The sequence below is a fragment of the Gopherus evgoodei genome, chromosome 7 (assembly GCF_007399415.2).
Source record: "Gopherus evgoodei ecotype Sinaloan lineage chromosome 7, rGopEvg1_v1.p, whole genome shotgun sequence".
Classification (NCBI taxonomy): domain Eukaryota; kingdom Metazoa; phylum Chordata; order Testudines; family Testudinidae; genus Gopherus; species Gopherus evgoodei.
The window spans coordinates 73,250,545-73,278,243 of record NC_044328.1 but is presented as its reverse complement, the minus strand read 5'-3'; the positions used below and the strand labels follow the sequence as shown (position 1 = coordinate 73,278,243).

Below are 27,699 nucleotides of genomic sequence, written 5' to 3'. Positions count from 1 at the left end.
TATATTTATAAGGGGGCAGACTCCCCACCCCAAACCCAGCCCACAGGCCACGCTAAACGTCTCTCTGTAAGGGCAGCTCATGCTTGGATTGTCTCTTTGTCTCACCATCAAGGAAGGGTAACCCTAGGACTTCTAGAGCACCAAGTACCTTAATCCTGCTTCCACCTCAGAGTCCCATTTACTCCCTGCCCCTCCCCGCTATCCCCTTTTAGCATCTCTCTGCTCCTGCAGGGAGAGCTCTTTGATGGGAGGTAAAAAGCCCCTGAAAGGCACTGGGGCTGCAGGTCCAGATGTTCTTAGTGTATTGTCTGCATGAGTCAGAAGGGGACTCCCCCCCAAATTGGAGGCACTTTGGTTCCTGGATATGTTCAAGGCAAGAGAATCACTGGCAATGTCTGGATTTTTGGTCTGGCTGATCTGCCAGTCCCAGCTCTCCAGGGACGAGGTCAGGTCCCCTCAGACCATGGCCAGGCCCTCGGAGTGGCTGTGGCCGTGCGGCGTGCTGGCTGTGCTGCTGTCGGATTTGTAGCTCTTGGGAGCCTGGCTGGCTTTCAGAAGCACCAGGAACGTGTCTGTGGAGATGGCTCCGAACTCAAAAGTGAAGGTGCCGTAGAAGACAAGGACATTTATGATGAAAATCCATTCGCACAGAGCGGCCACGTGCTGCAGCACAAAACTCTCCTGGACGAAGAACACGCCACCTGGGGGCGCCAGAGTCAAGGAAACCAGCAACCCACAGCAAGAGGCACCAGCATCTCTCTCCTTCTCCAGCGGGCAGCCAGGGAAAGGGGGGCCGGCAACTCCCCGAGACATGTGAGGCTGGGCTGAGTCAATGAGAGATGTACTGAGAGCCTCCATGGGGAACGGAGCATTGCTCCTGGATACAGGGAATTACCTGACCCCAAATGCTAGGCCTGCCTCCATGAGGGGTCTGGCAGCCCAGGGCAGGGGGTACAGCCCTGAACCCCCTCCAGTGCCAACCCCAGGGCAGGGATAAAGCCCTGAACGCCCAAGAGCCAGTCCCACTGCCCCAGGAGGGATCTGCCAGCCCCAGGGTAAGGGATAAAGCCCTGAACCCCCCCAGTGCCAATCTCACTGCCCCAGGAGGGATCTACCAGCCCAGAGCAAAGTGTACAACCCTGAACACTGCCACCCCGTGCCAGTCCCACTGCCCCAGGAGGGGTCTGCCAACAACAGGGCTGATCCTTAGCTTACAGCTGGGACCCAATCCTGCTCCCACTGAAATCAGCCGCAGAACTCCCATTTTAACGTCAGCAGGAGCAGAAGCAGGCCCTAGACTGGATGCCGCTGCTGGTGAGCATGAGTAGTAACACAGCCACAGGGACCCTCAGCTCCTCACAAGCAGGGCAGGGTGGTCGCTGTGGCTGAGGCAGCCTGTCTCTCTCTCTGCCCCTTGGTCTGTTAGCTATTGCTGGGGCAGCTTACAGAGGTGCTGATCTGGAACGAGAAGTGGCCTTTTGGAGTGAGTTTGCAGGGAGCCATCCCAGCAGGTTGAATATAAACTCATGAGCTGCAAGGCCAGACCCAATGTAAACAGTCTCCAGGGCGGAACAGAGCTCTCATGGATACTGGGGGGTTAATGATCATCCCAGTGTGATCCTCCAGCACAAAGTCTGTTGTCACGAAGGGTGCTTGGTATGCAAGGCGCAAGGGTGGGCCCTGTGCCAAGAGTCCAGACTCATAGACTCTAGGACTGAAAGGGACCTCGAGAGGTCGAGTCCAGTCCCCTGCCCTCATGGCAGGACCAAATACTGTCTAGACCATCCCTAATAGATATTTATCTAACCTACTCTTAAATATCTCCAGAGATGGAGATTCCACAACTTTCCTAGGCAATGTATTCCAGCTTGCTAATCTCATCCACTTCAGGGAATACCCATCAGGGCAGGGCCAGCCCACCAAGTCCCCATGCTGCCTCTACCACCATTTACCCCACCCCCATCTGTCAATCCCCTCCCTCCCCAGCAAGGACACTCTCCATCTCCTGCCCAGCCATTTTCAAAGGAGCCCATGGGAATCCAGCACTCACATCCCACTGAGTTTCAGGGGCAGCTGGGTGCCCAACACCCTTAGGACTTATTGAAATCTCCAGCCTGTTTCTTGCCCACACTCCTGTATGAGAACCACTCATTACAACCTACCATCTCCTGCCCTGGGACCCCTTTCCCCTGCCTTGGCCTGCAGCTCTCTGGGGAACTCAGCTCCTTCATTTTAGGACTGTGCACCTCTGCTCTGCATACTACACTCCAAACTGCTTTCCAGCTCTGACTGCTCCCAGCCTCCTCTTTGACTACAGTAACTCCTCACTTAACATTGGCCCCGTTAACATTGTTTTGTTGCTGATCTATTAGGGAACAAGCTCGTTTAAAGTTGTGCAGTGCTCCCTTATAACATCCTTTGGCAGCTGCCTGCTTTGTCCACCGCTTTCAGGATTCTCTGGAAGAGCAGCCCCTCCTTGTGGGGATTAGAATCAGGGGGGCCGGCAGCCCCCCACCCCGCATCAGCTCCCCTAAATTCCCCATAAGGTATGTGGCTCGGCAGCTGCCCAGCAGCAGTTCAGGTGCCCCATCCACCCACCCACTGCTGTGCGACTCCTACCCTGCCCTCTGCCTTTGAGCTGCTCCTGCCTCTGCCCCCCCCCACCCCTTCATACCCGCTCTCCACAAAGGGGAGGAGAGGGACAGAAAGGAGGGAGCTTGCTGGAAGCTGTTGCTTCCTGTCTGATCTGCTTAAAAGGGCAATGTACTTGGAGTGAGCTGTGCATGCTTAAAGGGGCAATGTACATCTCTCTCACTCATGCACGCACCCCCCAGCACTTTGGAAAGTCAGCACCTGTGCAGCCCTGCATGTGCTGTCAGGAGAAGGGAGGGGTGTGTTCCAGCTGCATAGCTTGGGCTCATCACCCTGTTCAGTTTTTGCAGGGAAGTGTTTGCAGCTACTGCCCTGCATCTATCATGTTTCCTCCCTCCTGCCTCAGTCCATGCTGCCTTGTAGAGTGTAAGTCTACATTGACAACAGCGTATTAACTGTTGAGGGCTCAGCTGATGCTGGTTCATCATTTAGCAGCAAGGCATTCCCTGGGAAAGAGCCCACCATTACTCCACCCCCTCAACCAAGCTTCACAATCATCATTGCTGTGTACAATATTAAACTGTTTGTTTAAAATTGTTTAAAACTTATATTGTATATGTATATAATGTCTTTTGTCTGGTGAAAAAATGTTCCTGTAACCTAACCCCCCCCATTTACATGAATTTTAAGCTAATCCAATTTCCCCATAAACACTATTTTGCATAAAGTCACATTTTTCAAGAACATAACTACATTAAGTGAGGAGTTACTGTGCTTATTCCATGGCTTTCCTTTATCCATTCATCTGTACATGGAAATCTGATGCCTGGTTTGGGCAGATCTACACCATCTTGGAAAATAAAATGGAAGGGCCTTCCCAGAAACTGGATGGAAGTTCTCCCTCAGTTCCTTCTAGGACATGCGATCCTAGGGAAATCCCTTACTCTTATCTAGCTGGTTATTTCCTTTGCATTCCTTCCAACCCCAGCGCAAGCATCCCTCAGAATATCTCCCATGGACTGCAACTTTTCTCCTAAGGGACCAACCTCTAGGCTGGGAGGGGAATCGGCCCTGCAGAGCCCTGTCCAGCTCTGGGCTACAGGCCTCAGTCATGGTGGTTTTATGCCTTTTGGCTGCTGAGGCCACACAGCTATTGGCACTGAACTCGCCAATCAGCCAGCAGAAGGTCACGACTACACGTCACTCGCACCAGGGCCTGTGCCCCAGGAGCCCAATCCAACTGCTCTTGCCATGTTTCTGCTCTCCTCTCTGCCAGGTATTCACAGAGTGCGCCAGCCACCACAGTGCCTGGTGCTGGCTCCAACCCTCCTCTCGTGTTCTTATACGCCCCTGCCTGTTCCTTCAATCCCTGGCATCTCCCTGCTCAGCCACACTGGTTTCTGTTGCCCTTTCACTGTCCTGGAGTTTACTGATGTGGGGCTTGGATCACAACCTCCCCCTAGGCATTGGGAATGTGTCCCACTTACCCAGCCAACACTCCACTTCATGGTCCCCAGCATTCAGTATTCTGCATCCTTGCCCTTCATACAAATCCTCCTCTGCACTTCCAGCCCCACATGACTATCACTGAATCCTAGATGCTCACAGCTCATGCCTGCCTCCTTCCCACCCATCCCATCTATAATAGCTTCTGCAGCAACGGGCTGTCTCCAGTGTGCTGCATCAGGAAACGCATTACAATCACCGCCACCATGCACCCAGCCCGCGCTTCTAAACAACTCTTCTCCTACTCGGCACAGCAGCATCATCAGAGTGCCCTCTGAGCTCTTGTATCTGCACTGGCATCTCCTGGGCTCTCCTGCCATCCTGCCCAAGGGCTCTCGAGCTGCACAGGACCATCACCTTGGTTCCTATGTCATCCGTGACCTCAGTCCAAATAACCCTCTGCTGTGTCAGCCCAGACACTAGGGGCCTTTCTTCCAGCTAACACAATATTCCCTTCTTCTCCCCCAGACACCCCTCCTACCGCTCTCTTTATAAACCTCGCCTGTTAATTTAGCTGCCCACGAAGGGCCTTAGTTTAACCAATTCCACCTCACCTTTCCCCTCACCGCACGGCTCCCATTCAGTGACCCCGCTGGGTTTGCTCCTGTGTTTGCACAGAACACATTTATAGCTCTGCCCAGCTCCCTCTTTTAAACCTGGATGGTTAGTAAATAACATTGCAGTGGGCTGGCTTACCCAGGGCTGTGGGCTCAAAACACTGCAGCCGCCTGTTATTTGTGTTACAGTAGCACCTAGGATCTGTAGGCTCCAGGACCCCCCGGCGCTAGGTGCTGTACAACCACAGAACCCAAAGACACTCCCTGCCCCCGAGAACTTACTGTCTGATGGAAAAAAGGTTGTGACTTGGCAGTGGCAAGATCTGAACCTACACTTACAAGGAGCCTGGAGCCTAAATCCAGCCCCTTAGATGCTTGCCCCTGCTACCAGCTAGACTGGAACTCAAGAGAGCTCAGAAAGCTTGTTTCCTTGAAAGCTACAAACTGTCAGCAGCAGGGCCAGGGGGACTCATAGCAAGGGATGCACTTTCCAGGAGTGCTGAAACAAGCCACCGAATCCCGCTGCCCAAGGGGTGAGCGCTATGCCACACCCAGGCTCAAGTCTTCCTTCAGCCAGTAAAACCTAGTGTGTGGGCCACCGACTTCTGCCTTCCCTCCACTCAGCGAGCACCAGCCTCCCTCTCCTTTACTCCAGCTCACCTCAGTCAGGAGACCCTTCTTCTCTGCAGCTGTCTAGAGCACCCTCCCCAGACCACTGCCCCGCCTCAACTCTCTGTCCCATTTCTAATCTCAGCAGCCAAGGTCCCGCTCCCTTGCCCAGGCCCCCTGCTGCTACTATTTCTCCCTGCAATTGGACAGCTTTTGGAGGATGGCGTCTGTATAACAGACACGGTGCTCAGTCCAGGGGGCTGCTCCGAGCAGTGCAGACGCCAGTAACGACTTTCCCTAGGTACAGTCTGAGCCATTGGATTTGTTGCCCAGCCCGCAGAGCTGCCAGCACTGGCAATTTGTTTTCACACACCCCAGCTGCACATTTCTTACCCACATGCTATTGCCAAGGAAAGGATACTGAAGACAAGGGTGATGAACGCCAGAGCGGAGAGGATGCTGCGCAAGTGACCGGTCCAGTAGTGGCCCCTGGTTTTCGCCATGCGATAAGTCAGAACCGACTGCAGGAACACAAAGAGCATGCTGGTAGGAAATGCCACACCTGCGCCAATGTAATGCAGCACTTTGGCATAGTCCACCTGGGAGACAGAAACAACCAGGTCAGGGCACAGAGTCCCACTCCGCTCCGTCGCCCAGATGCTACAGTTCCCAGCACTCTGCCCATCCTCTTTCTAACCCTAGAGTTTGGGTTCTAACCCCTAATCAGATTTCTGTCTCTCACACACATCCCTCTCTGGCTTGGGGTGCCCTGCATCAGATGTCACTCACATGCACCCTTTCTAACCGGAGAGTTAGGATCCCAGGACTGCCATATGAGCAGCTGCATAATTAGAACCTCAGGGGCATCTGGCACCTGATTTCAGATACATTCTCCCCCGGATTCTAACATGAGGCTTAAGGTCTAAACCACCACAAGGAGGGCGAGGAAGAGAAAGAGCTCTCCCTCTACCTGGGAGCAGGTCTCACACATAGGCAGAGCTGTTTGGGTCCCCACGGTGAGATCCGAGGATTCCCCAGAGAGCACTCGGAGATGAGGCCAGACTGACAATGGATTCAGCAGGGGGACATGGAACAGGTTTGGCCAAGTACTGTCCTCTGTCCTGGAAGGGAATCCATGTTTATACGGTTTCAGCGGGTTAGTCTTTGGTGTGGCAGGGCAGCATTCCCGCAGGAAGGGGGCCCCATGTCACTCGCTGCATGTTCCCAGCTGTTCCCAGGCTGGCTCTATGGCTGCCCAGAAGGCTCAGACACACACAGTGAATTTGGCTGGCTGCCTTGATGCAAGGAGTGAGTTAGAGCAAGGCTGGGGCCAGGGTCGGGGCAATGCAGCCAGCTGAGCTGTGCCCTTGGAATACAGCATCCACAGCAGCCTCCTGGGCAGTGAAGCCAGAACCTATCACATAAGGGAAAGGAGAGAAGCTGGGTGCTCTAGGCAGGCGACTGGTTACGAATGGCCCAGCAGCCCATCGCAGAGCTGGGGGTGCCCAGAGACCTAGTGCCAGCCCAGCATCCCCCACGAGGTTTTGAGGGTGGCCAAGGCGAGCCTATTCTTGCCTGTAGGTAAACATCCCCCTCCCTCAGGATGGCCTGATGTGGGCAGAGAAAAGCAGACACCACTAGAAAGCAGCGTCTGCCCAGACACGTTTCCTGGCATCACTTCGAGAGGAGCAAATATCCACCCTTGGCGGGCGCTGGAGGGAGAACAAAAACATCTGTGATTCATCTGCTTTGCTCTTCTGATGGGGGGAGAGCCACTGACAGAGCCCAGAGGCTTGGCGTCCCCGCCATGCACAAACCCAGGAGCCCCAGTGACATCTGGCTGGGAATTGAAGCTGAGGGGAGAATCTCAGCTAACCCCATGGGAGCCAAGCTAGGTTCCACACAGCCCTCAGGATCTGGGCACCTCGCAATTATTCATCCAACCTCATGGCTCCCTGGGAGACAGGGCAGTGCCATTACCACCACATTACAGATGGAGAAACTGAGGCACACAGAGGCTAAGTGACTTGCCCAAAGTTGTGCACAGAGTCTGGTAGAGCAGGAAACTGAACCCTGGTCTCCTGACTCCAAATCTAGGGGCTCATCCCCCAGGGCCTAGGCCACCTTTACTCCTCGGACAGTGATTAACCCATTAACTTCCTCCCCCCTCCCGCTCAGACTGGAAACCCTGGCATTGGGTCATTTGTTTCTGGGGTGGGGGAAAATTCCTTGCCCCCAGCTAAAGCTCTCCATAACTCAGCCCAGGGGATAGGGCTCCCCACAGAGTGGGTTGAAGCTGGCTAGTCCATGGCTGGGTTCAGGCGGGACAAGGAAGGGGTTGCCCACTCCAAGAGTTGGGCACGTTGCCTCCACAGTCTTCCTTCCCCACACCAGGCTCTGGTCTCTGATCCAGGGCATTAGCTGGCACCGCATCCTCAGGCTGATTTTGGTGCAGTCTGCCCCCGTCGCCTGGAACTCCCGAACGCCTGCCAGTTCACAAGGATGAGCTCGCGTGAACCACGCTGTGAGCGTGCCCACAAAGCTGAGCACGGAGGACTTAGGGCAGCCTAGCCTCCGGCTGCACACAGACAATGCTGATTCCAGGTAAAGCACTTTACACCCCCACCCAAAGCTGGAGGGAGCAGATCCCATCACACCCAAGCCATGCACCTACGATCCAAGTCACAATTCAGAGCCATTTCCTAGACAGGTGCTGAGCGCTCTTGACTCCCATTGGCTCAGCTGCTCACAGGATCAGGCCCTCCGGGAGCAGACTGCTTTGCCAAGCGTTTTTCCCTGCGCTGCCAACTGCTTTGCAGTCTGGGTTTCCTTGCACCCACCCCCTGCGCTGCCTTATGGCATCAGCTCCCGTGAGTCCCAGCTCACCAGGCTCCCACATGGGCAGCACCCGCCTGCCATGCACTTTCTTGCGGATGCAGAGCAGAGCAAATCCCAAGACCCTGCCCCTGGCTCCCCAGACACTTCAGGGTGCTGACCGTTACAACCCTTCCTAGCCAACCTCACAGAACTCCTGCCCTACTCATCTGGCATCAGCCTCCTCTGCCTGGTGCAAGAGCCTTCCCCTCTGCAGCTCTTGACATCTGGAAGAGCCATCAGCTGAAGAGAGGCCTTCTCTTTCCTGCCTGCGCCTCTCTCCCTCTGCTAGCTTTCAACTCCAGAGTGCACTGCAGGGAAGCAGTTTCTCTGCATGGTCTCTGCCCTCCGATGCCAGATTACACAAGCCCATCAAGCGGGGGGAAGTTGATGAGCACAGTGGGATAGCCCCCGCTGATCTGACAGCTGGAACTGACCTGGTGACGGCATCCACTCATCCAGGTCATCTTATCTGCCCCGTGTCTGATGGAAAACCCCAGAGTCCAGGACACAGGGGCACCAAATATTGTGTTAGTGACACAATCCGAAGGGAAGGAACCTTGGACTGTGGCTATGCGAACATCCCTAGCGCAAAGCAATCCAACCCAGGGGCAAGGAAGGGGCTGCTCTGGCCTCAAGCCCGCAGAATATCTCTGATGACCCTGTGACAAAGCTGGAAGGAGACATACCCATAAGTGCCAGGTTACATGTTGGAGCCAGGAGCGCAACCAGGATTTTGCTAAGGAGTGGGCCCAGGTGACCTTCCCGACTGCCCCAGATTTGACTAACATTGTGACCTGGTGCACAGGCATAGGGGCTGGAACTAGGAGTGCTGGCTTCCATCACATACAGGGTTTACAGCAGGGTAGGCAAAATCCAGGCCACGGTGTAGTAGGGCTCAGGCAGACTGCCTGCCTGCCTGTTGCAGCCCCACACAGCTCCCAGAAGCAGCAGGCTGCTGCTGGCACATCTCTGCGGCCCCTGGCAGGGGTGGGAGGCAGCTCTGCATGCTGTCCCTGTCCCCAGCACCATCCTCACAGCTCCCATTGGCCAGAAACCGGCCAATGGGAGCTGCGGAGCGGTGTTTGTAGGCGCAGGCAGCGCACAGAGACCCACTGCCCTCCTGCCGCCAAGGGGCGCGCAGAGATGTGTCAACAGCAGTCAGCCGCAGCCGCTTCTGGGAGCGGTGTGGGGCCACAGCAGGCAGGTAGTCAGCCTGAGCCCTGCTGCACCGCTGGCCGGGAGCTGCCTATGGTAAGCACCTCTTGGCCAGAGCCTGCACCTTGCACCCCTTCTCCCGCACCCCAACCCCCTGCCCCAAGTCAGAACCCCCTCTTGCACCCAAACTCCCTCCCAGAGCCCACGCCCCTCACCCTCTCCTGCACCAAACTCCCTCCCAGACCCCAGACTCCCTCCATTAATATAGTAGAAATGCGTGACCCATGATGACTTACCAAAATTCGTGGAGTGGCCTCCCTGCAAAAATTATTGCCCACCTCAGTTTAAGGTTTGGTTCAATGGCTGTCAGCACCCCTACTATAGAAATTGTTCCAGCAACCCTGCGCACAGGGCCCCAGCCCCACTCAGATTTGGCCCAGCTGCCCCGCTGTCTTGCCTGCCTACCTGAGGAGACCCATCCCCCTAACTCTCGAGTACCAGGGGCTCTTCCTCTTTGCCCCAAAACTCCTGGGACCGACCAAAAATTTTACAAACCTGCCCCTACGGGCACACCCCTAGGGTCCAGAGGCAGCCCTCAGTGGTTCTCGCAGGAAGGCAGCAGGTTTGCTAACATCAAGGCAAGTCTCCTTCACACAAGATCAAACCCTGGTTTCTAGGCTCTAGATTCCCACCGGGAACAGGAGGCCTACATGGATCTTGGTATCAATGTCCAATCTGGGAACGCTGGCGCATACAGCGAGATGGGGTCTCTCAGCACCTGCTCACCCAATCTTGCTCAGCGCAGATGAATCCTCGCTATTTCCATGTCCACAGTAAATGCTAAGCCAGCATGTCAATGCAACATGCAGACTGAAATTTGAAATGCAGAACAACTGCCTGAGCCAGCTCCTGCTGCAGCCCCTGGCTGGCTGGCGGGCTTTGCTAGACAGGTTTTGGTGACAAGATCAGAGCTCGCAGGGCCATGTTATTCCACAAATATTTACTTTACAAGATGAGAGTTAAATGGAGACTGGCAGCTTAGTCTGGGCCCATTAGGAGTGAGCAAACGAAGGTGAATTCCAGAGCCTAAGAGGAAAGGAAATTTACTTGAATGAAGTGAAAAAATTAATGAAAATGGGGGGTTGATCCTAAATACTCCTCTGTGATGCTGGAAACACCAAACACAAGTGCTGGGAGACAGCGCGCTTCGGCCTGGGTTCAGCCTTGTAGGGTGAGTGACAGGCAATAAGTAACCACACTGAGCAGCGGTGGGAATGAGTGTGGTGATGAGCATGGTGCATACTGCTCCTTCGGCTTTAACACGCTGCAGGGTTAATAGGAGCACAGGGAAGGGAATACAGGATATTTAATTTGACAGGCCAAACGCAACCGATTTGTGAGTGGATCAAAATGCCCCAAGAGCTTCAATAAGGAGGTTTTCTGCACACGACTGGGCCCCTGGGATCCCTCTGCCTGCAGCTGAACTAGAACCCTGCGCTGGCTTCCCATAGCCCCCATCTGTTCCCTCCCCCCAGAGGAGGAGTCTTACCTGAAAGTTGCCAACCATGGTGAGGCCGGCGGCACAGATCCAGCCTGCTGCCAGCCCCAGGGTGTTGAGGAGGGACGGCCCGCAGCACTCAATGACATGGGCGTATCTCAGCAGGCCAACGAGCATCACTGGGAGATGGAGACAAGGTATCCCGTCAGACACACGCCCACCAGCTGCAATGTCTCACCTCCCAGAGCCATCTTTGCCCCGTCTGAGCCTGCCCAAGGGGCAGGAGAACAAGGAGCTCTTTGCCCACCCCTCTGTCTTGGAGAGGCCAAGCAGACCCCTGGCCAGCAACAGCTACCACCTGGAGATGATGACACAGATGCTCCTTCTGTCACAGGGCCCAAGGGCCAAATTCGGTTCATTTCAGCCACAGCTCCCAGCCTTGGGGCGATGCCAGGGGCCTTGCCAGCCCTCCCAGCACATACTGCAGGACAATCTGCTCCTGCTCCTAGGGCCGGAAGCCGGGATTGCAGTGGGGAGGGTGAGGAGAGCAGAAGCTGAGGGCCCTTCTCAACCTGCAAAGATTTTGGATTAAATGTTCTCTGTGGGTGAAGTGCAGACTCAAAGGCCCTGTGCTGAAGAGCTTACAATGCTTCGGGGCAGATCTGACATGTAAAACTTCACACACAGCAGTGGGGAACTGAACCCCGCCACGCACGGCTCTCCTAGGGCCAGGCGGCAGGAGGCACCAGTCGCATAGCAAGCTGCTGGGGCTCTAACAGGCTGCAAGGGGCGGGGGTCTGTGATACTGACGCCAGGTTGCAGTAGTTACTCAACCTGGACTTTGATACAGAGAACTAATTCACAGCACTCACCAGCAAGGGATCGAGGGCCAGAGATCCACCCCCCGGACTTCCCAGGAGCAATGGGGTCCCTGCACATCCCTGGAGGGTACATTTCTAGGGCCTGGACAGGTTGGGCAGTAGCCACACTGCCTGCCCTCCCGCGCAAGCCCCCTGCAGCGGGAAGCTCTCGTGAGCAGGGCACCTGGGTCTATTTCGCTTTATATGCAAACAGACACCTCCCAACCCCCACTCTGTGGCCCCTCCAACATGGACAGTTGTGCCCTGCACGCTGCCCCTGGCCACCTCCTCTCCATGCAGATTGGATCAGTCCCTGCCCTGGCGCTCACCCCTGCCCTCCCATCGGGTTGAGTTCCATGTCTGAAACCAGTGAGGTTCCCCACACTGGAGTTCTGACCCCACTGAGCCATGCCCTCCTCAGCCTCTCAGCTTGGGCTCTGCAGCGGGTACATCTGGGTCAGCTCAGCCTTAGGCACCAGAAAAACAAGCAGCTGGCAGGGGCCTGTGCCCCCCTACCCCCAATTCTGCACCCTCTTCCATCAGCCATGACAGGTCAGGGAGAGCTGATGGTCCTGCGTATGGGAAGGGCAGCGCTGCCTTGGACGGCTGAGCTCCTGCAGTTCTGCGTCCCCATCCCCAAGCAGCACAGACTTACCCATGAACGAGCCCAGGCTGCAGATCAGGCTGAAGAAGCAGCTCTCTGGAGGGAAGGTGCCACACTTGCTGAGGAAAGGAGACAGGGCCTGTTAGAGAGGCCACATGGCACCAGGCCTTGGGTGGGCCACTAGCCCAGGGGAAATCAGGCCTGCTGGCAGTGCCACCAATAGCTGGGGCAGCTGCCCTCCCAGCTCTGGCCTTGCTGCCCCACTTGCTGCCTCCATTCCCCCTGGCTGATCCATGGCCGTTTGCCGTCCCTTCTCCCTGCAGGAAGTGTGGTGCTCCTGGCTGCCTAGATGTGGTGCTGAGGGTGCACAGGCGGGTCTCATAAGGAAGCGCTGGAGTGGGATGGGCTGCTCACAGCTGGCACACCCCCACACTGCACACCATGCTGCAGCCAGGTCCCTGACGGGCCGGACTCGCAGAGGGGCGCTTAATGGAGGCAGGAGGTTCTTCACTCCTTTGGTGCCCATCTGCGTCCACGGGCAGCTCTCACCTCCAGGCCAAAGGACCAGGGCTGGGGCCCATCCCCAGTATGGGTGCCACAGTGGGACGTCTCACCCCTCAGCTGGGATCCTGCACATGCAAACTGGAGATCCTTGGAGCCGCCGTCCTGGCCAGCACCCCTGAGCTGCCAAGTAGGAGGGTGAGCGCTATGGCTTAGTGCCATGGTTGCTGGGGCATTGCCTGCTCCACCCGTGCCCTCAGAGAGTGCCCCGCCGTAACCTGCCCCTCAGAGCGCCCCCCATAGGGCACAGAACACCAGCTGCTCCCATTGCATCTTCATGCTCTGCAGAGCCATAGCCAGGTGCTGAGGGGCGGAGACGGGCTGCCAGGACAGCAGGGCACCGGCCACATGCGCTGTGCCTGGCAAAGGGGAGGGCTTGGGAGCGCCTCACTTCAGGCCAGGTGGGTGTAGGCAAACCAGCACTTCAGACACAACCCCCGAGGCTAGCCACCAAGCCAGGGACCCCTCCCTCCCTGTACCAATCACCCCTGCTTCCCCCCATGCCCTGCTTCCTGCTCCCAGATCAGGACTAGCTGAGAGGTTTGGAGGGGGCTGGTGTGAAGACCCCCTGGGCAACAAGCTGGCCCAGCAGAGGCCCTCAGGCAGGCAAGATGCGCGGGGTGCAGGGGCTGGAGCTCCAGGCGGTCTCTCCCCAGCTGGGAGCGAGCTAGAGCCTCCAGCGAGCACCTGACCTTTCCTCCACTTCGCAAACAGGAAGCCAAGGGGAAATTCCAACCCCAGCGCCCACTTCTACTTCATGCAAGCCGTCCCCCTCCTCCTTTGCCACAGGCGATGCCAAGCCCGGCCTCCCATCCCAGGGCGCGCGTGCACACACACACTCACCCCCCCAGTGTGCCCCCACACACACCGCTCACCCCCCCAGTGTGCCCCCCACACCACTCACACCCCCGTGTGTCCCCACCCACCGCTCACACCTCCCGTGTGCCCCCCACACACCCACACACCGCTCACACCCCCCGTGTGCCACCCATACATCGCTCACACCCCTGTGTGCCACACATGCACACACACAGCTCACACCCCCAGTGTGACACACACGTACACACACACACAAACCTCACACACCCAGTGAAACCCCCCCAGCTCACACCCCCAGTGTGCCACACACACGCACACACAGCTCACAAACCCAGTGTGCCCCACCCTCCACACACCGCTCACACCCCCAGTGTGCCCCACCCCCCACACACACCGCTCACACCCCCAGTGTGCCCCACCCCCCACACACACCGCTCACACCCCCAGTGTGGCCCCCCACACACACACCGCTCACACCCCCAGTGGGCCCCCTCACACACACACACACAAACACACATACCGCTCACACCCCCAGTGGGGCCCCACACAGACACACACACACCGCTCACACCCCCAGTGGCCCCCACACACACGCACACACACCGCTCACACCCCCAGTGGCCCCCCCACACAGACACACACACACCGCTCACACCCCCAGTGGCCCCCCCCACACGCACACACACCGCTCACACCCCCAGTGGCCCACACACACACACACACACACCGCTCACACCCCCAGTGGCCCCCCCACACACACACACACCGCTCACACCCCCAGTGGCCTCCCCCCCACACACCACTCACACACACAGTGTGCCCCCACACACGGCTCACACACCCAGTGTGCCCCCCCACACACTGCTCACACACCCAGTGTGCCACAAACACATTACACACACACGCCACAAGCACACAGATGCACTGTTCACACTCAGCATGCCAAACACACAATCACACTGCTCACACCCCCAGCATGCCACACACACACACGCACTGCTCACACCCCCAACATGCCACAAACACATACATGTGCCACAGACGCACTGCTCACACCCCCAGTATGCCGCAAACACACACACACACACCATGCCACAAACATGCTCAGGGGGTCCTTTCTGCAAGTGCTCGCAGACACTACAGAAATGCCCCAAGACACCTTCCCAGAGACCCCTGTTCCATGCACCCAGCACCCCCTCCATTCCCAGGTGTGCACGCTACCCACCAGCCACAAACCTCTGCATAGAGCTCATCAACCACACACACACCACCCTTCCACACAGAGACCAGCTCCACGCAGACCAGTCACCCCTCCCACACGTACACAAGGAAAACCCCCCAGGAGTGGAGTTTGTGGAGGGAGAGCAGAGCACCAGATCACTGGGGCGGAGGGATGGAGCACCAGGCTTCCCTATGCTGCAAGCGCCAGAGCACTACAGCCACGGAGATACCTCCAGCAGGGTCGCCTTTAGGGCAATTCACCCGATTCCCCAAAATTGGGCCCCGCACCCCTAAGAGGGCCCTGCAAAGTCTCTAAGGCTGCCACCAAAGTCCCGCCACTGTCTCCAGCAGCAGCTCTTTCGAATGGGGCCCCGCAGTGCCTAAAGCCGGCCCTGGCCTCCAGACCTCAGCCTAACCCCACCCAACAACCTGCTCTGGAGCCGTTTCCCCTCTGGCTCCTCGAGAAGGTTCCTGTTCATGACTGGCAGGAATCTAGCTGGACTTGCAGGTCGTGCCAGCTGCAGGGTTTGCCTACTAGCTGCTATGGAGCCCTGACCATCACCCCCACTCAGCACTGGGTTCATCCAGCTGCTGCTAACCGAGACACAGCCACTTGACGACCTCTCTGGCCGCAGAGCCCCAGGGGCACCAACTCAGCAACACCAGCGGGCACCCACTGGGAAGCAGCTCCGAGCTTCAGTGCCAGTCCTAGCTCCCGAGCCACACAAGCAGCAGGACACCTTCAGTGCAGGCTCTGCCAGCCAGATCAGTTCAGCCCAGTCCCTTCCTTCCATCTGCAAGACAGGCTCCTTGTCTGGCTACACTTTGTTCCCAGCACCTGCTCAGGGGTGGGCCTGGGAGCCAGCAGAGCTACACCCCATGCGTTGTTCTCCAGGCCCCTAGCAGTAGCATGGGATGGCAGCAGTGCCTGGGCAATGCCACCCCTCCCACCCTCTGGCTCCCGGTCTCACTCCTTTTCCATTCGCAGCGTGCTGGCAGGGGCCAACAGGGGTGGGAGCACTTGGCACTCACGGCCACAAATGAGGCAGCTGAGATCCATCACCTCGGGCAAGAGGAAAAGTTGTCAGCAAGACGCTGTAAGCCACAGGAGCACAGCTCCTGGCAATTCCAGGAACATCCTGCCCCCAACCCACAGTTCCAGAAACCGCCCACATATGTGCACTGGACCGGTTCAGCAGGCACTGGATTGCTGTGCTATTTGGGGGCATTTTTGTTCTTACCTGACCAGAGGAATGTGATCCAGAGTGCAGCATGAAATGGGGCCGTCCAGGCCACAGGACTGGTTATAAATCCTGGGGAGAAGGGAACAAGGCACATTAGATAAGTGGTCAATACTAGTTGGGCAGCAGACTTGCTGAGACTTTAAGCCTTCATCAAAATAAGTTTCCCAGCCCTGCTGGCTGCAGAGAAAACCAGCCCAATGTGACTCCATACAGTGCCATCTGCAGCCAGGCTGACACAGCTCAGAACTGGGGCCTGACCTCAGTTGGCTTAATGGGACACCCGCACGGAAGCTTACCAGTGACACGTCAGTGCTGCTAACAATTTCGCTGTGAATCCTTTCAGCAAAACCCTTTTAGCTACTCTGGGATTGGGGGCAGAGTCTCTCCTGCCCCTGACCTGACCCCTCACCAGTTTCCCCAGAATCACTACAGACAGCATCAAGCACAACTCAAGGGAGTGCTGCGGTTCGGCTCACGTGGCATCTGGATGCTGCTCCAAACGATCAGAAACTCTTGGACCCGCTAAGCTGAGCTGTTGGGCTCCCTGGGGAGATGGCACAGACAGGGCGCTGCCCGCTGGCAGGGGTTGACCCCTCTGCTCCCAGTGGGACCCTGGAAGCTTAGAAGCCCCCGAGAGAGTTACGAATGAACTCAAGTCCATCCTCTGGACGGGCTCAGTCCATGTCCCGGGAGAAGCTGCAGGGCAGTTTGAGTCTTGGGCTGACATTCAGATCAGCTCTCCTTTTAGCCAATCAGATTTGCCCAGCTGAGTCCACGGTCCTGTGCCAAGAAGTGGCTCACAGGGCAATACCCATTCGGACAGCTCCAGCCAAACAACCCCAGGGCCCGGAGCCAGGGATCAGGATGGGTTTTCTGCAGCAGTTTAGTCCTCATCTCCCAAGAGCAGATGGAGACGGGCTGCCCATTAACTGTGCCCATGCAGTCCCGGAAAGGGGGCTTAACTCCTTCCTCCTCATCAAACAAAACCAGAGAGACAGCAATGCTCCTGCCTGCTCACTAAAGCCACACATCAGTGAGGAGCAGCAAGGGCAAACATGCAGGGATCCTCGTTTCACAGCACTCTCCCCAAGGAGCCCTGAAGAGTCAGGAAGGTGGGCTGAAGATAAAGCCAGAGGCCTGATGGGACCTCTCCCCAGGGCTCCAAGCTGTGTGCACGCATACAGCCCCTTCCATAGCTGACCGCTCGCTACGCAGAAACGGCCCGTAGTTCACACCTGGGCAAATGAGTCCATCTTGTGGCCCATCCCCACATGCCTGTGGAGAGAGGCGACTCTCACTGAGAGGATTTACAGCTACAGCCTCTCTGTGCAGGCAGGGAGGAGCCACACATGGCTTTTTGCAACCAGTGGGTTTATTGCCCTTTGATGGAAAATAGAGCAAGCGGCCAGGGCAGGACCGGGACCAAGGCCAAGTCCTGAGCCAAGCTCTGCATCGCAGAGAACAGAAGGGCCAGGAGAACAGCCAGAAAAATCGCTCAGAGAGCCAGACGTGATCACAGGGAGGTTTGGGGAAGTGCCAGGATGGAACACAAGCCAAACTGCCAGGCCAAACCCAGGGCAGGATTTATAGCTTTGGCCAATCAGCACTCACTGTCGGCGAGGAACCAGAATGGCCAGGTCAACATGCAGAGTTGGGAAACCCCCTGAACACAGGACCAGAAGGGATCTTGTGGGCAGCAAGTCCAGTCCCAGCCCCCACAGCCGCCATCGTGAGGAGGAGTGGCCTCCTTGAAATCAGACAGACGAAGAGCACAGCTGCCACTTCTCAGCTGGCCCCAGCCCCAGGAATGCTTGTGAACAGCAATGGCTGCGGCCCCAAGTCCTGTGCATCGTTACAGACCCTCCAGGGGAACGTGGAACCACCTGACCTCCTCAAATGGGTCCCCAAATGCTGCCCTCTCACTCTTGGCATGGTCACAGGTGGGCAGAGGGATGACCGTTGAATAGGGGAGTCTATACAGCTCTCGAATGCTGGAGCAGACGGGCACACACACACCCCTCCACGGGCGAGCTGCTTTCTCGTGGGTCCTGTCTTCATGTGGCAGGGCACACACGTGCCCTGGGCAGCTCTGCAGAAGCAGTGGGGCGAGGAAGGAAGGAAGGGGGCCCACACCTCTTCCCATTTGACCTACTGAGGCCCCTCCCGCTGCTCCAGACAGATGGGTCTGTGTGTGTGTAATGGAGCTGTAGCCGCGCTAGTCCCAGGTCTCCGTGTGGCAGCCAGTGGAGAAAGCCAGCCCTGCCAGTGCTGCCTCTAGGAGAGCAGTGCATAGCAGGGTTCAGATCCCTGCTGCTGTGTGTGAATCCGGCCAGACTTGCAGGGTTGGCTCCAGCTGCTCTCTCGTGTGACTGCTGAGTTTCCACTGGCAGAGGTGATGGTTTTTCCAAGTCCTTCTAAACGGCTAGTGCTGACTCTCAGGGATCTCCTGGCCCCAGTGCTTCCTCCTCACCGCCTCTGAGTATGGGGCAGATGCACAGGAGAAACTGTATGCACAGGGCAGCCACTGGGACCTGTGAGCTGCCCAAGGTAAAACCTGACCGCATGTCATCACAGAATGAGCTGGTGCTGAGACAGCCTCCAATGCTGCCAATTTCTGTCATGGCAAAGCATCAGAAACCCCATCCCACAACAAAAGCGCAGACACCCGGCAACCCCATCCCCTCTGCTACAGCGCAGTTGCCCAGCGACCCCGACCCCTCTGCTACAGCGCAGCCGCCTGGAGACTCCAACCACTCCTCTCTAGCACAGCTACCATGCTACCCCGTCCCCTCTGCAACAGTGCAGCCACCATATGACCCCGTTCCTCTCCACCACAGCACAGCTGCCCAGAGCAGCCACCACACAACTCCATCGCTCCCACTACAGCACAACCACCACATGACCCTTTCCCCTTCACAACAGCACAGCCACCCCATGACCCCGTTCCCCTCCGCCACAACAGCGCAGCCGCCACATGACCGCGTCCCTTCCGCAACAGCATGGACGCCACACCACCCTGTCCCCTCCGCAACAGCGCAGCCACCATGACCCCATCCCTCCCACAATAGTGCAGCCACCACACGATTCCGTCCCTCCCTCTACAGCGCAGCCACCACATGACCCTGTCCCCTGCGCTACAGCGCAGGCACCACAAGACCCCGTTCCACTTTGCCACAGCACATCTGCCCGGCGACCCCGTTCCCCTCTGCAACAGAGCAGCCACTCTGCTCCTCCACAGGGCTGCCCTTCGAGCACAGGAATCCGCTGGCTCCAGGGCAGAAAGGGCCAGTTGCCCCCGGGTGGGAAAGGAACCAGCCTGCCCCTAGTTCTACCACCACGACTGGTTTTGTTGACAAACCAGCCAGACACAGCAGCAGATGCAGAGGCCAGGCCAGCGGATCCTGAAGAACCTGTTAACAATCTTTTCACCCCAGTGCTTTGCTAGGCGGAACACCACATGAAGAAGAGAAGGCCCTGGGTCCCCTGATCCAAATTCAAGCTCACCTGGGCAGGTCCTGGGCTCCTGTGCTGCTCTGTCCCCTCCAGGAACTGAGCCAGGGACCCCAGCTCCTCTGCCATCCCTCATCAGACAGATCTCCCCAAGCCAGTCACCAGCACTGAGTCCTCACAGCAGGCCCTAGGGATGGAGGAGAGCTGGCCAGGCCAGTCCAAGGAGAAGAGACCTTCCAGAGCTGCAGGAAGGCTGGGCTGTACGAGGTCTCTTCCCTTAGAATCAGTTGTGCCCCCATGCCAAGGAAGCACTGTCCTGTTGGAGGAGGCACTGCCCACAGTAAAGAGCCTAGGCAGCATCCAGGCGAGTTGGGGCATTAACCCCACACACCTGGCCAAATGCCACCTGGGTGGTTGCATCTTGCTGCTTCTGTTCTCCCTGGATTATTCAGATGGATGTGGTAGCATTCTTCTAAAACTATCACTGTGCACTGCGAAACAGCTCTCATGCTCCACCCCAGAGAAGGCTTCAGATGAATAACCACTGCTTATATTGACACAAATCTTATTGGAAAGCAGTTCAGGTTGCTATGTGTATGTGCGCACACACACACACACACACACACACACACACACACACACACACACACACACACACACACAAATGGAAAATTAACCCACCTAACAGCATGTACCCTCTCCTCCCGCATTCCCCAGACTACCGGACACCACAGCCCATCCACGTTAACCTTAACTCTGTCCTTTTCTGCCCTCTGCACACACTCCTCAACCAGGTTATCCTCCCATCCCCCAGCGCTGGCAGTTGTGGATGTTGGCTGCAGCAGTGGGTTGTCGGCAGCAGGCAGCTTGGTAAAGGGTTGTGTGCAGAAGGGAGTGATGAAGGACTAGCATCCCCAGGGAAACATGTTCCAGCCCAGAGATGGCTGCAAGGGAGCCATTCTTGTGTCTCACCAGCAAGGGATGCAGGGAGAGACAGTCACACCTCTAACATTCCACACTTACACAGTCCTTTGTACAATCAAAGCATTATACAGACATTATTCACCCTCCTAACACCCCTGTCAGAAGGAGAGTGCTATTAAACCCATTGCACAGATGGAGAAACTGAGTCACTGAGCACGGATGTGACTTGCTCAAGGTCACCCAGGGAGTTGGTGGAAGAGCTGGGAGCAGAACTCTGGACCACCCTGACTTATGATCCTTGGCTCATTCCTCCAGACAAAGCAGGAGAAGTAGGGAGGGGAGGAGAGGTGTGGGGGACACAGCAGGAACCCATCCATCAATTTTCAGGAAGCTCAAAGCTTGGACAGGCCTCCAGACAGGGTGATGGGGAGGGCTCCAGCAGGGGTGGTGGTGGTGGTAGGAATTCTCTGAACATGCAGTGCTGTCCTCCCCTGCCTGCTGCAAAGGGACAGAACCCCCTGCAGCCGGGCTCCTGGCAACCCAGAACCCTGGGAACCTGCCCCAAAGCCCCCTTCCCTCATCTGGTGACAGCACAGGGTGAAACATCTCCACCCAGTCTCAAGGGGAAGTGGTGCTGCTCAGGCTGCTCGCAGACCCCCCGGGGCCCAGGGGATCCACCCCCCTCCCCACCCCAGGTTGCTGCTCCCCATCTGGCTCCCGTACTAAATGATCATGACAGATTTCTATAGTGTCCTTCAGACTGGACTCCCAAAGCACCCAGCAGGGAAGCCCAAAGCACAGGCTTGCCAAATCCGGCTGGGCAAAGGGCTGTTCGTTCCCACTGATTTTCACAGCTCTGCCTGCAGATGGCCTGAAACAAGGCTATAGTGCAGAGAGCCCCGGCTACTCCCCCAGGCCCTCCTTTCTGCAAAGGGCCTCTCTGGAGCTGCAGTGGCTTAGCGGAGTGCCTGTCCCAGCAGGACTCCCAGAGTCTGTCCAGTACTTCTGACGCGCCAGAGCTGCCTCAGAGCTGCAGGGCTAAGGCTGGATTGGGGCAGGGGGTCCCAGAGGGCTGCAGGCTCAGGCCTCCTCCCTCACCATCAGACAGAAGTGATGTGTGAGCTGCTCCGAGCTTGGCCAGGGAACGCAGCACCCTGGGAGATGGGCCAGGAATGCAGGAGCTGGCGAGGTGGCAGGGGGCCTTGGTCAGTTGCTTACTTAGCTAACAGTTCCCTCTCCGCCTGCCAGCCATCCCAGCGAGGCACCGCTCCCCCACCAGGAGCTGAGCGTGGCAGATATTGACCTGCAGATCCCAGCCATCCTAGGACTGCTGGCATGGAAACAGCTTGGTGGCACAGGGCTGTCCCTCAGGCCAGGACGCATGATGGGCTGCAGCTGGAGGCAGGCCCATGCCCCCAAGCTCTCTCCCAGACTTGGGGGGGGTAGGTGAGCCAGGGAGGGAGGAAGCTAGAACAAGGCCAGGCCCCTACAAAGATCTGAACTCAGGTCACTTCCCACTTTGATCAGCTTCCGCTGTAACACTTTCAGGCAGTCCCTTCATCCGCAGCACAACCTGCTCCCCACCCCCCACAGCTCTTCCCTGGCAGACAGACAAGCGCCCTCCCAAACGGGGGTACACCCAGCACCCACAACACGTGTACCACAGCTGCAGCTCTGCAAACCCCAGCAGCACTGACACCGCCCACTCAGGGCTCTGTAGGTACAGTGGGCCTCGAACTCATGTCTTCCAGATCCAGAAACACAGGCCCCTGGCATGCGAGTTGGAGGCCTATGTTACACAGCTAAGCAGTTTAGATTCTCCCTGACAGACGGCAGTAGACCATTACGGCTGGGATTTCAACAGAACCACAGGGTGTCTGACACCCAGTTCCCTTAGGATTCAGGCTCCTAGCCTAAAATGCCATCTGACCTTATGGATGGAGGCCTCCTTCTCAGCTCCATAATTAAGGCTGAGTTTCACAGTTAAAAGAAGGTGTTGTCTTTGCTAGGCATAAATAAAAACAAAGGCTGGTGGTTCTCAGAACTCCCTCGTGAACTAGAGAGCTCAGTCTCTGCCTCACTGGTGAATTACAACTGAATCTGTTTGGTAACCACAGAGTTAAAAAGGACTTCCCTTTGGAAAGCTTAGAATTGGCATTTTTTCAGACCCTTCTCGTTTCCATGTGGCTCTGTTTTCCAGCCATGAAACCTCAGAGATGGGGAGCTAAGCAATCTCTCCTGCATAGGTTTGGGTTTGTTTTTTCAAACTTAAAACCAAGTTCTTTAGCATTACTCATCGTCAGCATTCTGTTTATGCTATGAAGCCAATGGAGAAAAATGCGTTTGTCTGAAGACAAAATAAAATATTCTGCAGGAAATGGCAGTGTATATTTTTTTTTCCTTGCACCGAGAGCTGTATACACCAGCCAGAATACACTTACCCATCGCTTCTAGGTCTGAGCTCTTTACGAGACACAGCAAACTAAACATGATTCAGACATGTCCAAAAGCAAGTCAATTTTCTAATCCCCACCTCTCCCCAATGCTGGTCTGATCTGTCCATAACTTTCCAGAAAGGTCGACCCTCTGCTAAGATCTGCCAGGAGAAGCTGCAAGGTCAGTTTGGTTTTGGCAAAGTTGTGGGAGGGGTACGTCCAGCCTCAACAGAGGAAAGTAGCTAGTTCCAACCTTTTCCACGGAGACTCACACCCCTCAACGATTCCCTTAACTGCCTATTTGCAGACTTTTTCATGCTCTGGGGGGTTTGAGTGGAAACCTTCTAACAAGGGTTACGTTATTTACCGGAGCCGCCTTGCTCACATACTGACCGTGTTCTGGTGGGGGGCTTTATATAGCACTAGTCACACGGCCAGATCCTAAAGGGCTTTGAATGCTTGAGGCTCATCCTGCAGGCTCCTAACACACATGACTAGCATTACTCATATCGGCAGCTCCCTTGAAGCCAGTGGGCCCGCTGACACCAATCAGGTTACTCAAGGGAGGAAAGGTTTGCAGGACTGAGCCCTTAATTAATGAGCTCTATGCCAGGCTTGCCTTGCCCTGCCAATGAGCCACAGAGGGTGACTGTTTCACAGCAAGGGGCGGCGCCGCCCCGCAGGTCAGGGGAGGAAGTGATGTGTGCCCCGTTTCATTGCAATGGCAGGGGGAGGTGGAGTGTAGCAGGCCAAGACCCTCAAAATAACACCCTACAACACAGCACCCCCAGCGCCATGCTGGAGCATTGCTTCAGAACCACAGCTGAAGAGGAATACCACTACTTGCTGCTGAACATAGGCCTTTGCTGGCGGTTTCCCATCCATGTACTGCCTGGGCCTGACCCTGCTTAGCTGCTAAGACTGGTTAGGATTGTAACCCATGGGGCTCTGGCTTCCCTGCAGTCTGTCTCTGTCCAGCATGTGAACAATCCACCAATTCCCCACCTCCTAGGGGCAGAGGGCCTGGGGTGGGGCGTGTTGGTGAACAGAGGACCTCAGCGACCCAGAGCCAGGTCTAAAGGACAATCCGGCTCTGGATGTGGGGAACAGGCCCTCTGTGCCATGGAGGGGAACACACCGGGCCCCGCAATCAACAGGACACCAGCCTCCAGCCCTAGCACCCCTTACACACTACTCCACCACCAGGCTGCGATGCTAGTATTTGGAGCCACCTCTGGTAACCAGGAGCTGATCCATAGGAAATGACAAGGACTAGGAAGCAGCTGGCGTTTCCTCATCACCCATCTAACCTGATCAGCAGCCACTTTCCCTTTGATCTGCTGGGCAAGGCCAGCCTTGGCCGGAACTAGGTCGGAGACAGAATGCCTGGCTGCGGGCTGGGTCACTGACCTCAGCCCAACCCCCAGTAGCTAGGCTGTGGGGAGAAGAACTGTGTCACCACACCCCCCAACACACCTGCCTGCATGACTTTGTGACTCGGTGCCAGCACAGGCCTTTCCACCCTGCTCAGAGAAGGACCTGCCACGACAGGGTCCGCAGCCAGTTGGTGGGGACCCCCTCCCAGCCAACAAAGGTCCCATCCCACCAGGACTTCTTACCAGTTGTGGACTGGGCAGATGTGGTTATTGGAGAGCGCCATAGCATACCTACAGGAGACAGAAGAATGCCTGGATTAGCTCAACCTTTGATCCTCACTAGATCACCCCACCCACACCCCTTCCAACCCATCACCTACCCCTCCAGCAGCACTTCCTTGGGGAGATGCACAGACTCAGGGCAGCAGCCAAAGGCAGCCTCTGGGAGCATCTCCCAAGCACTGGAATGCTCCAGCTCGGAGAGTGACCCCACACTCCCAGCCGAGGTTTACACAGCCCATTGATGGAGACTCAGGGAAGAGGGCTGGATCCGTGAGGAGCTTGGATTGATTCCCACTGCACCTAGGACCTTCAGGGGGAGGGGGATTGCTACATTAAGAGGATCACCCTCCATGCAGGTCAGCGTGTCTCTCCCGGCGGGAGTTAGGAGAGGGCAGCACTGTAATAACTAGGCTGGACAACATCAGCTCAGATTCACTGAACCGCAGAGGAATAGGCCAGGGAGAACCTGCCCTCAGCTGTACCCCCCATGGTGGGGACACTTGGCCAGAGCACCTGAATCGGTATCTGGTCACAGCACCTCCCTGGCTGCAGCAAGGAGCCTGCACAGCTATCCTGAGAGCCACCCAATGGTCTTACTTGCTGTTCCCCACCTGCCAAACCATCACTGCTGGGTTTCCTTGCCATGGGGGATCATGGAAAGCCCGGGAAAGCAGAGTCTAGCCACTGTGGTACTGAATAGGAGAATCCTAGCAGAGGGGTGCCGAACCCTACTGCCACCCAGAGCCCCAGAGAAGCACAGAGACCCTCCTGCTCCCAGCCCCCAGGAATCTCTGGTACCACAGCAGTGTTCTCCCCAGGCCTGCCCCCCAACACACCCACTCACCAGGGCTTGTGCTCTCCCCAGTATTTCTGTCTCTTTCCCCTGAGACCCTCCGGGCCCCCTTCATTTCCAGGGGAAAATCCCCTCCATTCCCTGCAGACTGGACTGGGGAGCAAAACTCTCCATCTCATGCAGCCCCCAGGGTTCTCTGCCCCCTTTGCGTAGTTGCTCCCTGACCTTGGTCTAGACAGTTTCCCAAGCACCAAGGGGCATCTCCTGGCATCGGCTGGCACACACCCAAGCACATTCTCCCTCTGACCCCATGCTGCCCGCCACCTCCTCCGGGCCAAGCATCGCTCCCCCACTGCCATGAAACCTCCAGGCCCCAGCACTCCAGCTGCCTGCCCAAAGCAGGAATCTCCGACTGTTTCAACCAGCCTGGCTCTAGGGAAAGGGCTCAGTGCGTCCCTCTCACACGCACAGTCCAGTCCTCCAGACACACTCTCCCACACCTCAGTGACACTCACAAACACAGGGAGAGAGCGGATTCATTCACAGGCACGTCAAGCTGCATTTACAGATGGCTGCCCCTTGGGATCCAAAGTTGGCTGCCAGACAGTGCTGGGCAGCCGGGTTTGGATCACAAATTAGCCACACGGCTCATTAAAGGCTGGAGTGGCAATCACTCAGAACTCAGTGGCTGCCAAGATAGCCAAGCCCAGTTACAGCGATGGGTCTAAGAGGGTTGCCCAGGAGGGACAGGTGGGCAGCTTGGTTCATGCACTCTTCCCAGGGAGAGGCCGGGACACTGGAGAGACTGAACAGAGTCATAAAAGCAGGCACTGGACCCAATACTGCTCATGGCTGTGCTACTTCACACTGGCCTCTTGGAAGTGCTAGGGAGCAGGCCCGTAGTCCTTGTGCATTCCCAACACCTGCTGATGTCAGGGGTACAAAGATGGAGGATCAGGTTCTCCCTGGGGTAGCACACTAATGACCAGCGCAGGGGACAAGGGCTCAGGTCTCCTACTCGGTTACCAACTCTGAGGCATCTTGGGATAATCACTTAGCCTCAGTATGCAGCTGCAGAATGGTTAATGCTTCCCGGAAAGCACAAGGCCTAATGGTTAGCGTCTAATGTGCTCCAAGGCTCTGGGCAGGGTGGGGCTGGTGGTTCTCCACAATCTCTTTGCACTGACCCTTCTGCACCAGTTCCTGCTTTCAGAAGGGCAGCTTGGTGCTTGGCTGGCCCTAGAGCATTGGGCGGCTCCTGCCCTGGGCTGGCTCCAATTGTGGGCAGCTGCTGACGCTAACGATGACGAATACCCATTAAAAATAGGCACAAGCACCAGTAAGAAACCTCTCTAGTTACCACGGTGGCCACGTAACAAGCTCGGGGTACTAGGGGCCAGGACTGAGGGCAGCGCTGCTGGGACACCCACTTGAGGTGCAATTCCATAGGGCTACAGGGTACTAGGGGCATTGAACAGACAACCAGGCCAGAGGGCAGCGCTGCTGGTGTACCTCACTCGAGGTGCAATTCCATAGGGCTATGGGGTCCCAACCTTGCCCCAGGTCCTGCTCTCCCTTCCCAGGGGCTGCTGTTAACCCTTAGCACCCCGCTTTACTCCCTCCCTGCTCCCAGAACAGGCATCAGCAGCAGCTCATCCCAATGTGCCCACCACTAGCCCAGCTGGGGTAGTGCAACTAAGCAGGCAGATCACCCAGACCTTCCAGCCCTGCCCCTCCAGCGCACAAACCGCCATTTCTCCTCCAGTTTCTTTATATCCTCCAGCCTTGCTCTCCCACAGGATCTTCCTGTCCTGTCCCTCTGATGTGCACAGGCCGGGATCTGTCAGTGGAGCAGCCAGCTCTGCGTGACAGGTGACAATGCCAGAGGTGCAAAGGACCTAGCTGGATTTTCCCATCCCAGGGGGCATCTGTGGTATTGGCATTTCAAGGGCTTCTTCTGACCGGCACAACAACCCCGTCAGGTGTGGAAGCCACCGTCACTGCACGGTGCAGAAGCCACCTGGAGAGAGCAGCACTCAATGCATTTCTGCTCCCCTTCTATGACCCTCCAGGTGCAGCGGTTGCAACAGCAGCCAGAGGCAGCTTTAGCCAAGACAGCTCCTCTAGGGGTATTTGGCCCATGAGAATCAGCCCTGAGGACACAGTCAGGGACTACGCACATCTGAGGGAAGAGCCTGGAGAAAGGGAGCTCAAGGGAGCTCTCCAGAGAAGACTCCAGGTAAGACTCTACCCTGAAGAGGGGCTGTCAAGGTGCCATTGGTGAGTCCTTTCCACAGGTCTGTCTGCACTGCAATTGGCAAACATACCTGAGCTGG

At 56.8% G+C, this 27,699-nt stretch overlaps 1 protein-coding gene across 2 annotated transcripts in view; it reads right to left on the bottom strand.

Moving 5' to 3' along the window:
* The window catches only part of LOC115655522 (transmembrane protein 150A-like), a 30,859-nt gene continuing 3,160 nt past the window's right edge, over positions 1-27,699 (bottom strand). The window contains exons 2-7 of one of the 2 annotated variants that reach the window (XM_030571064.1): positions 24,532-24,579; positions 16,101-16,172; positions 12,310-12,377; positions 10,846-10,973; positions 5,686-5,863; positions 1-701 (exon numbers count right to left, since the gene is read on the bottom strand). In XM_030571064.1, the coding sequence (XP_030426924.1) occupies positions 457-701; positions 5,686-5,863; positions 10,846-10,973; positions 12,310-12,377; positions 16,101-16,172; positions 24,532-24,579 (739 nt within the window). In that variant the 3' untranslated portion in view covers positions 1-456. Of the gene's footprint in view, positions 702-5,685; positions 5,864-10,845; positions 10,974-12,309; positions 12,378-16,100; positions 16,173-17,338; positions 17,392-24,531; positions 24,580-27,699 lie in introns of those variants that run through there. The other variant, XM_030571065.1, reaches the window with a different exon arrangement.